Source organism: Crotalus tigris, unplaced genomic scaffold (assembly GCF_016545835.1).
Source record: "Crotalus tigris isolate CLP2741 ecotype Arizona unplaced genomic scaffold, ASM1654583v1 scf7180000018167.688565, whole genome shotgun sequence".
In the NCBI taxonomy this organism is placed as follows: Eukaryota; Metazoa; Chordata; class Lepidosauria; order Squamata; family Viperidae; genus Crotalus; species Crotalus tigris.
In genome coordinates, this window is record NW_024096860.1 from 652,734 (window position 1) to 664,882 (window position 12,149).

The 12,149-nt window shown below is 37.0% G+C and overlaps 1 protein-coding gene across 1 annotated transcript in view; it reads left to right on the forward strand.

Annotated features, from left to right (window-relative positions):
• Positions 1–11,708, forward strand: part of LURAP1L (leucine rich adaptor protein 1 like) — a 30,608-nt gene extending 18,900 nt beyond the window's left edge. Inside the window, exon 2 of the mRNA XM_039348651.1 lies at positions 10,971–11,708. Coding sequence (XP_039204585.1) covers positions 10,971–11,348 — 378 coding nt within the window. The 3' untranslated portion in view covers positions 11,349–11,708. The remainder of the gene's footprint in view (positions 1–10,970) is intronic.
• The last annotated feature ends 441 nt before the right edge of the window (positions 11,709–12,149 follow it).

The following is a 12,149-nucleotide window of genomic DNA, read 5'->3' on the forward strand; positions in this document are numbered from 1 at the left end:
TTCCCAATCCAACCTATAGACCTAGAATTGCCTGATGATCTTCCATTCCGAATACTAGTTAGTTTCCAAATGTAGTCAAGGCCAGGCAAATGTTGCATTCAGCTGGGGTATTAAATAGGTTAGAATGCAGCTCCCAGTATCTTCAGCCATGTCTTTGAAACGGGACAGGTTAGAACAAAATGGTATGTCTTAAGAAAACCCTTATATCTTAAAATCTTACTTGTAAGATTTCTCCTGACCCAATATTCCATGATCAAAAATCCAAAAGATCAGGCTATGAACCAATTAGTTTAAGAGGAATTGGTAATTCAGAATCCTTATGTATCTACCCAAATTCAAGTACAAACAAAAAATGGTTTTCCTCACAGTTAATATATTGTCAATCATATGTTATTAGTCTGCGTACATTTATATCTATAGCCATCTCTCTGTCTGTTTTTATTACAAAAGAATGTGCAGTGCTAAGATGTTCCTCCTGTTACTTTTCCTTCTCCTCCTTCTCTTCCTCTTCTTTCTCTTACTCCTCTGCATAATATATGCTTTTAAAGTCTGTCCCTTGACTTTATATTACATAGTCTTGTTCAATATGTTCTAAAATTTTCTAATTTTCCTCCCTGCTCTGATATCACTCAGCATTGACCTAAATGTTTACATTTGTTTTATCAGATCAGTAAGTTTCTGGCAGGAATTTTCTAATCACAGTGTTTGCTTCCTTCCAATGAGAAATGTGGACCACCTGAAACAGTGATGGCGAACCTTTTAGAGACCGAGTGCCCAAGCTGCAGCCCAAAACCCACTGATTTATCACTGGGTGCCAGGTGGACATGGCCCACTGGGTGGGCGTGGCTGTGATGGTCATGGCAGACTGGGTGGGTGTGGCCAAGGTAGGAGTGGTCACCTCAAAGTTGCTCATGGGGAGGGATGCCTGTGGGGGGCGGGCAGGGTTTGGGGAGATCCAGGGGTTCTCTGGCAGGTGGAGTGGTGGGCAGGAGGCTTGTCCTGCAGGGTGAGGCAAGGCGAGGCAGGGCGGGGGTGCCATTGTCGCAGGGCAAGGCGAGGCAGGGGCCGGAGCAGCTGCTGCCTGACACCATCAGCCCCGTACATAGAGGCCAGCAAGCACATGGGGGCAACAATGTCCGTCAGCAGCCACAGCCTGCCGGTCCCTCAACTGGCATACTCTGCGGCTCCGCAGCCTGCCGCTAGCAGTTCAGAGAAGCCAACTCTGAGCTGGACGGCTGGCTGACAGCTGAGGAGGCAATGCAGTGGGTCATGCCAGGGAAAAGGAGAGCATGTGAGACCAGAAGGGATGGCCACGTGAGACCTCAGCGAGTTAGCGGGTGGTTGGTTGAAGAGGGACAGTTGCTATCTCTGGGGCATGGCACGCATGCCCACAGAGAGGACTCTGAGTGCCACCTCTGGCACGCGTGCCATAGGTTCGCCACCACTGACCTAAAATGTAGACTTCTCTCATTTATTTATCAATATTTGCCTATTCATCTATACAAACTCAGGATAGATGTGAGAGTCCCAATCTACTTGACTTTATCCATTCCTGTATCCATGAAAGGGAAAAAGAATTTTTTTTAGGTTCAATAATATCCTTTCATTGTGGCACATCTACTTTAATGTCATATTATATGTTATTATGTCATTACAATACAAAACTATTCAAGGTAGAAGCAATTCCTGCTTATCACTAATATCCCTAGCGCAATTAGGTCCTTACTTATCTCAATCAATCATGCTGAAGATCATAATCTTCATCTTATATTTGAGCTCCTGAATAAAGAATTTTGCAAGATTGTAAAATGTGTTTTGTTGCTGATGATGTTTCTGGCTTTTGTAGAAACATGCAGGAGAAGCCTATGAAATAGTGTGTAAGAGAGAATGGTGAAATAACTACATCAGCATTGCTTTTCTTCCTGTATACGGAGACACGAGACAATTGTATTCTTTTGCTGCTGTGATCTCTGCTAAAAGTGGACGTGTCATGATAGAATGGTCTTCTGAAATGTGGGAGAAATAAGATAAATCAAGCAGAATTGGCCAAAAAAAAAAAGGTGGGAAATGGCCATAGGAGGAGATTGAAGATGATAACAAGACCAGTTCATATGAGCAAAGAGATCAAGTGGATAATCCTACCATTAGCAAAAAGAATGATCCAAACTAGTGTTTCTCAACCGTCGCCCTTTTTAAGAGGAATGGGCTTCATGCTAGTTAGAGAATTCTGAGAGTTGAGGTCTACAGTTCTTAAAAGCACTAAAGTCGAGAACACTGCTCCAGACAGTTTTGGCAATAAGGTGTCTAGTAGGGTACTGGAATACAGGTTTACATTACATGGTCTGCCTTTCCTTGTATTCCCTAAGGTGGCTTGTTGCCTTTAGTTTTGATAATAGATTCTGTTCCAGAATAAAACAAGGCACATACAAGTTCATCAGCTAGTAGAATCAGTCCTTGATTGTTTCTGAAATCATTTCTATCAGTAGCAATTATTTCAAAGTCCCTGAGCAGGTTATTACACAGTTATTTCAGAATTAAGTTTGAAACATTTTATAGACGTCCCGCCCTCATGACACACAAATAAACACTTTATACATGCTTGGTGTTGTGTTATATCAGTTAGTAAGATCATGGCTGGATATGCTTAGTTAATATAATTTACTATGTTGATTTTGTCAGAACATTTTTCTGTCTTTGCCTGACTTGCAACTGAAATACATTTGATCGGTGCTTTTTTTGTAAAAAAAAAAAAAAGGTGCTGGAACTAACATCTTGTTAATCTTTTATTAAAAAATAATATATTCAATTCTTAACATAAATTTAATTTATTGTATTTAAGGCAAATGTTCATAGTAAAGTTTACACTAAAAATTAAAAAAAGATTTTCAATTCACCAACGATTATTTACCTTTCTCATGTAGTCAATCATGTACACACATCCACACACATCAGTTGTGTAACAAAACATAACGGTCATTGCCTGCAGTAAGCACTCAGCACACGACCACACGACCAATCACAAGCCGAGCAGTGCCACAAGCCGAGCAGCGCCATCACAACCAGGGCGGATGAAGTACGCATACATCAGATCGACACACAAGCAGCCAGCATGCATCGTTTTAATGATTTTGCCGCCAATTCTGCTATGCTCAACAGGGTGATTCAAGTCCATGTGGACCAAACATCAAATTTTCAAAAGTTACTTTTAAAATTTGAAAAATCCATCAAAAAAAGGTGCCGGAGCTCTGTTCCGGTGCATTCTATGACAAAAAAAAAACACTGCATTTGATGAATATAACTTCATTCTTCTGTATGTGTGTCACATCTCAGCAGAAATAAAGAACATTAATTTCAGTGTTAATTGCCAGTTTATTACAGTAGTGGAAGATTTACAATTTATGTGTCTTTCATTTTTACTGTTAAAATATATAGAGAATCTTGTGCTAATATTTCAGGACAGTATTTTGTTAAGGACATTTTACCATTCAAGATGTAAATCTAGGTAAATCTTACATGTTTAAATAGGTAGTTTTCCTTCTGTTTTGTAGTTTTGAGACAAAGATGGATGTATGGTCAGCTCCTAATACCTTTACATTTGTACCATAATCTGTTTTACAGCTTTTAATCTGTTTTTAAGGCAACTGTAAATAAACATTATTTTTATTTTGAGTTTTTGTCTAGAATAAAGGGATTTATAATTTATAAAGATATGTGAACATAAGACAAGTATATGTGGATATTCCTTGGAACAAAATAAAAATATTTACATTACAGAGTGCCACAGAAGTGAATGAAGTTCCAATGAGGTATAAATAATGATGCTTATAGAAAAATGAAATGAAAAATGCACTGGGTAAGAAAAAAATGCATAAGAGAATGATTGATGCAAAGAAATGAGAGTGTGAGAAAGATAACGAATATACAAAGAAAAGGATAATTGCAAAGAGAACACACAATGATTAAAAGAGATAAAGCAAATGTGAAGTCCTTTTTGTTATGTAGACGTTGGATGTATAAGGAGAAACAGAAAAGTGAAAATGGATATAGGATAAAAACAGGAGGTAGAAGGAATAAATGGTTGGAAGTGGAATAAATATGGAATGTAAATGTAGCCTTATCATTTCACATATTCAAGTCTTTAGTATTCTGTTGCTTCTAATGAAATATCAAGAACTAGTAAGTGCTAGTAAGGTCCAGTGCAAATTAAATTGCAATTTATCTCTAAGTGTTTTTCAAGAGTGTGCTGTTGCATTATTGATGAATCAGCTAACTGCTTTTCTTGGCTCATGAAATTTGTATCTGAAAATTCGTTTACCGCTGTGTGGTACAAATGTTCCTTTTTGTCTTAGTTATTCTGCAGATGCTATGGTTTTGTAAGTTGTTAAAGAATTTATATCTTACTGTATAATAAAACCACATATAAAAAATGGGAAGTCAGTTCTTCAGTTATATAAATATATTTACATATTCAACCTTAAAATAGTCAAACAAATGAGAATAATCAATTTTTAATCAATTAAAAACCAGTGAATTTAAATTGCAAAATGAAATAAATGTTATATTTAGTGTATTCACTGCATGAAGTAAATAGGATTTCAAAGGGATTTGACTTGTTTGGTTCATCCTATAATTTACGTAACCTAATTGTGGATATGCCTTGAAAATGGGCTTTGTCTTTATAAATAATAATGTAACTAAATTATGTTTATTTAATAGCAGGGTGGATTTGATTTAAATCAAGTCGATTTAAATCAGAATTTTTAAAGAGCAACTGTCATCTCTGTCCCGCAGCGGCTCCTCCTCTGACCCGCTGTTGACTCACCGACAGTCCCATCCACTTTAATGGGATGGCTGGTGATGGGGCAGTGACACAACAAGGTGAGGGACGTGACGGGCAGCAGGTGAGTGGATGCCCACTAACAGGTGCTGCCATGATGGATCTGAAATGACAGGTGCTCTTTAAATGTAAGGACTCATTCTTGCTGATAGATCTTTAATATTATCATTTACAAACAAAATGAAGGTTTCCTATTCAGAATAATAAGCTGCCAGGTTAGTAAAACAGTGATATCAGAACCAATTTTAGGTTAATAGGTTAATCACATATAGTTGGAGAACTACTCAAATTCTTTTATTTAATTAAAACACTTAGAGCCTGGTACAGATGCATTTCTCTTCAAACAATCGTACAATTTGTAGTGTACATAGATTTGCAAAGCAATGGGATAAAGGAATATTCCTGAACTTTGTTTTATGATTTATCTCACTGTTACTGTGAAATTGTGTGAATGCATCGATGCAGTGCACCTTATCTCAGTTTGCAGAGCTTGGATTCATTGAATGAGTTTACCAAAAAGATAAATATTGCAGAATATACAGCCTCATGCTACATAACCAAGCTCCATTTCATGCTGAATAAACTAAATTATTAATGTATCTTAAAAAGAAAACTATATTTAGATAGATTTTTACTCCAAAAGCATTTTATTAAAATTAATTTGATAAAAAATTTAAAAAATCTGATTTTTTTAATTTTTTTAAAAAAATCATAGATTATTATCCACCCAGTTTAATATAAACTGGGCTTTTGTTTCCATCAAAATAGATTTGGTGCTGACCAATAATTTATGGGCTGGAAAAAAGAATGCTAGCTTTCTGGCAAAAAAGAATGGCAAATTTAGGGAATTTGTTAATATGTTTTCAACCTGGTTATAATGGTAGCATTAAAGATTCCTGTCTCAAATAATTCTATTAACATTTTACAGATGTAAATATAAAGTAACAGTCGAGAAAGAATAAAGAGTATAAGGTAGCATTAAATATGTTTTCCAGTTATGCATTAAAAGAAACCATCTGTTTTCTCAGTAGTTTAATATAATGATTCACCACTGGGAAATGAATTTTGACTGAAACAAGCAATTTTTTTTACGGTTTGAAGTATCAAGTATTATGAGTTATGCCTAAATGGGCATTTCTGCACCTGGTGATTACAAATAGGTTAGATCTTGGAGGTTCTGTTGAGATAGGATCATCTTGTGCTATATTCTTTCTTTCTTTCTTTCTTTCTTTCTTTCTTTCTCTTTCTTTCTCTTTCTTTCTCTTTCATTCATTCATTCATTCATTCATCCCTATTCTCCTTTCCTCCAAGAGTTTAAGACAATACACATATTCTTATCTCATTATTTTATTCTCACAACAACTTTGCAAATTAAGCTAGGAGAGTCATTCACAACTCCATTACTTAGTCAGCACTTGTGGGAACGAGGGTTTCAACTTGGCTTTTCCCATTTCCATGTTAATCACCATATCATGGCATTTGTCATAACACAAAAGTTTGGGTTACACAGATATTTAAATCTCTCTTCTGCTATACTGATGGTACGAAAGACATACCTCATACAACACAAGAAGCCCAGGAAAGTCTACCATGTTGCTTCTTTATGGCACTCAAGAATAATGGGTAATGAGACAAGCACGAGGACATTTGCATGTTCAGAGTCCTTCTATGGGGTTTGCAGACTCTTACATTAGTTTTGGAAGACAGGGAAAAATAATCATAATCAGCAATATCCTGCTTTTTCTTACAAGAAAGACAACAAACATATGCATCTCAAGCCACATGCAGAATACAATGCATTGACTTAGTTGTTTTCAGTAGCTTAATTGTAATGTCAGGATTTCTGTGTGTCTGCTAGAAAGAAATGGGCAATTGCATTGGGAATATAGGCATGTTTATCTTTTAACAGCTTTTACATTTACGCGTAACATAAGACCATATATTTACAAGTGATTTTGCTAGTTATATGCAGAGTAGGGCTAAACATACGCAAAAACAAAAGTAAAAATTACAGTTGCTTTGATGGGAGCAGTTTTGTAAGTAATTTAGTCTCTATTTTATTTGTTGAAAAAATGTTTCTGGTCTGAAACATTCAGAAGCTGGCTTAAAGTGTAAGACTAAAATATGATTAAATTTTAGATAACTGAAAACCTGAATAAGATGTTCAGGAAATGGAGTATTGATACTTTGCACAATATTGGCTCCAACCTACAACTTACTGGAGCAAATTAAACCATACAAAGTAGTAAAAAAATATTGTATAGCACTGGAAAACTGCTATGAAATATACTGATGAATTTAACCACTACCATCAGCTGCCATAGCTAAAAATGAGATGCTGAGAGTTGTAGTTTACCAACATCTGAACAGCCACAGATTAGGGTTAGGTTCTGTATACATTTTATCACATTGCAAGGTCAGTGGGAATTGTAAAATGTTGGTGTAAGTATTCTATAGGGATATTTATATGGTCATACTTCCTAATTAATTAATGTTTTTATTACCACTCATTTGATGTTTGGAAAAATTCTTGTGATATTTACCTGTTACTCCAAAATACCAAGGCCAGTTTTCTAATGTTATAATGATAGCCCTTTGGGTTTGGCTGCTTGATGATAATAAGTACACAATTTGCTCTTCGCTGTTTAAGAAGGACAAGTATAGATATTGTACCCAAGTCTTTCATTATAATAACATTGCATTTTTGCAATAATGACAGTTTAGAATAGTAGTTAAGAGTTCCTATTACAACACAACTGAAATTATTTCATGATTTGAAGTGGTGCATGCACTATTGTACTGTACAGGAAAAGCCATAGCAAATTAAAACCAGAAATACTAAGAGAATGTTTGAAATAATAGCTTTTCCAAATTTCTATTCAAATGCTAACTCCTAAGTGAGAATGGGATATGACCATAACTGTTGCTAGTATTTATAACAATTCCCAAAGATGTTTCTGAGGTTCATCCAGTATGTTTATCTGTGTGACATATCATGAAGGATTTTTGTTAGTTCTTTTAAAACATGATAGCCTCGTAAAAAGGCAAGGTCCCTTTAGTAATACCAATAGCACTTAGACTTATATATCACTTCACAGTGCTTTACAGCCCTCTTTAAATGGTTTACCATGTCAACATATTGCCCCCAACAATCTGGGTTCTCATTTTACTGATCTTGGAAGGATGGAAAGCTTGAGTCAACCTTGACCCAGTCAGGATCGAACTGCTGGCAGTCGGCAGTGAGTTAGCCTGCAATACTGCATTTTAACCTCTGTGCCACCAGCTCATACAGAATGGATTTACTTACAGAATGGATTAAATAATAACTTTCTGGACTGGAAGAAATAAGAGGGAATGATATAGGTATCTCATTCCTAATATAAATACCAGTGTCTAGTCTGCCAAGTCATAACTTTCCTATAGATCTGTACCAGATTGCATCCCTTGATGGCTGCTTACCACTGTGCATTTAGTGGAGCTTCCTCTTAGGAGGGGTAGGCAACCTTGGTTCTTTTATGATTTGTGGACTTCAACTCCCAGAATTCCTGAGCCAGCCATGCTGGCTCAGGAATTCTGGGAGTTGAAGTCCACGAGTCATAAAAGAGCTAAGGTTGCCTATCCCTGTCTTAGGTATATATGTTTATGATACAGCCGAAGGATTGAATTATAAAAGTGGCAAGGTCTTCCAGGAAAGGATGAAAATGTTGGATCATGAAAAAGAAAAGAATGAAGATGGGTGATTTCAGAGGTTGAAGATGGAGTGTGAAAAATGAGAGGGGAAATAGTTACAGACAGTTCTTAAAATGAAAAAATGAAGATGAATGGAGGAGAGTGGAACAGATGTGAGAATTGTAAAGGAAGAAGAATGCACCAGTTCTTTGGTTGGTAGTCAGGAAACAACCACCAGAATAATCGTTTGAAAAAGAAGGCAATGTGTAAAGCAGTATATTTGGACAGAGTTGAGATTTTGAATGGGTGGGGGAGAACAACCATGGAAAGAATTATAAGCAAAAAAGGAAATGTGCCAAAAACAAGATAAAGAGCTCACTTCCTCAGAGTCTGGATTTTTTTTTTCAGCTTATTGTGAGCTAATAATGCAAATGTTATATTCGTATATCAAAAACAAAGGGCTTAAGAGTGGTGGATAAAAGTCTACATAATACATACTATTCATTTTCCCCACTTAAAACTTTCCATCCCAAAAAAAATGTCCACTTTACTATCAGCAAATCTATGGAGACTGTTGGATCCAATTTGACTACTCTCGATTAGCTGGGTAACAAAGAGGTTGACTGTTAATTTTGTATAAATACACATAGATATATGCATATACACTACATGCCAGTGCTCTGTGTATTTATATTCTCACTTGAGATCCAATGTTTTTCAATGTCTCTTATTTTAAGTAAAGCCCTCCATTTTATTTTAATCAATAAAAATAAGTGCATACATATTCATATTTAATATGCTAAATGGCACAAATTATCAGCTAATGTTTGGTAAAGTAACTAAAATTAATTGTTTGAGAGGAAAGAGCTACTTATTTCCTGGACAATATACTATTTCTTCCAAAATTCATAGTTATTGGGTTTTGTATTACACAGAGATATACGCTAGGTGTGCTGTTCATTTAAGGCAGGGGTGTCAAACTCAAATTTCATTGAGGGCCACATCAGCATTGCGGTTGCCCTCGGGGGCTGGGTGGGTATGGCCAGAGTGGGTGCAGCCTACTGGGTGGGCATGGCCAGCTCTACATTGTTCACGTCAAGGGTGGCTATGGGGGCCTGGGCAGGAGTTGGACAGATCTGAGGGTCTCTGGCAGAAGGGGGTGGGACTGGGGCAAGCGCCAAGGCATGGTCTATTTCTTCATTTCTCACCTCCCCAGCATGCACCCAAGGGGCGGGGCTGATGTGGCAGGGGTTGGTTCCTCACTGTTTCTAGATGGCCTTGTGGAGCTAAGACTGAATGCATTTCAGCATAGATGGCCACCACAAAATTGTACATTGGCTCCCAGCTGCCTGGGCCAGGGCCAAGGCAGGGGGAGTGTTCCCTCACTGTTTCCAGGGTGGCTTTGTGGGCCGCATGAAACCACTTCGCGGGCTGCATTCGGTCCCCAGGCCTTGTGTTTGACATGTCTGAGTTAAGGTATGAATGTATATCAAATAGTTAAGTTTTATTCCCCAAATGGAATAGAAACAGAAAAGCTTGATGCACATAGGCTAAAATATAAACAATTGATTTTTCCACATATTATTACTGAAGGGAAGTTCAATATACATTCTATGTGAGAAAGAAACAGACTATAAGTCTGTTTACACATAAACTTTACTGCTGGATACATATCATCATCTTAGAGTACTGAAGGAAATATGCATAATAAGGATTCAGTAGCTAGGTTATTATTAACTGTGCTTTTATCCATATGCAAAACTTGTATTATTATGTTTAAGAATTAGTCTGCTGCTTTTTTTGGGGGGGAGGGTTCTGTTATCAGTCCAGGGGATATAGATGCCAATCCAAAACAAACAGGAAATAAAGGTAATCTGATAGGACCAGGAAGGTAATAGTCTCTATCCATAGTTGTTTGCCTTACTAATAATATCTCTATTTCCCTAAGTAAAACAATTATTTTACTGGATTTTATTTTTGTAGTCTCTACGGCAGCCCTGCAGAACAAAAATATGCAATGCAATGCAGATGCCTATTTTGAAGTAAGCCCACTGAGTCTAGTGGGACCTACTTCCAAAATAAGCATGCACAACATTGTAGCTTAATAAATAATAGGAAAGGATGCTGAAACCAGTCCTTGCCAACCCATTCAGCTGTAATGAAGATTTATGGACTGCATTTTTATGCACAGTCCAGCATTTAGTGGGCATTTTAACTATTAGTATATATTTTTCAGGCAATTACAGAGGAACCAAAGGCTGATGAAATGTGCATGAAAGATTGGCCTCATTTTGCTTATGCTAAATGAGAATTCAACTGGCTAATTAATACAATTCAGCATGTTGCATCTTCTATCACATTTGACATTTTATGCATACCAGGGGTACAGAGCCACGGGGATTCTCTTGTGATCCTTTTCTATGCTGGTAATAGTCTAATTGGATGCTTGTCCTTGTGGTTGCAGGTTGATCTCCGAGCCGCTGATGTCAAGCTAATGCGACAGCTCCTGATCATCAATGAAAGCATTGAATCCATTAAGTGGATAATCGAGGAAAAAGGAACCATCACCAGCAGGGGCAGCAGCTTGAGTGGCAGCCTCTGTAGTTTGTTGGGGAGCCAGGAGACCTCCCTGAGAGGCAGCTACAACAGCTTGCAAGACTGTAGTGATGGATTGGATGGGATATCAGTGGGAAGTTACCTGGACACTTTGGTGGATGATATCCCTGGCCAGCATACTCCTTCAGATGTGGACCAGTTCAGTGACTCTTCTCTCATAGATGACTCACAGCCCCTACATAAACATCCCAAGATGGAATCCAATGAGTACTACTGTTTTGGTTAATAAAATGAAGATCTACGAGAGACATGTGCACTTGTATTTATGATCCCTCTATGCTGCTATTTGATTAAAGCATTTTTAAAGCACCTTTAGCAAAGACAATGTACTTTAAATTTGCTCCTCTCTCTCAGTTGCTGCTCCTAGAGCTTATTTTCCTTTCCTCCTGGATGGTTGCCCTCCTTTTGTTATTTTAATTTATTGTGATTTCTTTCTCCTCTTTTTTATAATATCCCATTTGACTTCTTTTTTATATAAAAAATAAAGATAAAGGAAATTTATCTGCAATCCTAAGTGCATGATTGAACTTTGACTTAATTCTGCATCTTGCAGACAATAAAAGACTTCCATTATCTAAAGATTGGATTTAGTGTTGGCTGATGATAATTTCAGGTGTGATTATTATTTAAACCCCTTTTATTTTGGGCACTCAACCAAAAGAAGCTTACAAAGTGTCTTATAGAGATTAATAATGCAACTTTCCTCCTCATAAGCTTACAGAGTAACACCAAGATTCAAAAGGAAAATGGATTTGGGGGAAAGAGGAATGGTTATAATTAAAAATATAAAACTTTTCATAGCTGAGCTGGGAGTTGTCAAGGAAAATATTTCATTGATAATAATGGGAAAGCTCTGATGTTGGGAAACTTCAACGGGTCTGTAATTATTGATGCTGGACTAGTAAAAGTGGTGGAAACATTGTTGAAAATGTTCTCCTGTTTATATATATAGGTGTGTGTATGTGTGTGTATATATGTGTTTGTGTGTGTGTGTGTATATAATGAGAGCTAAAGAGCTTGAAATAGC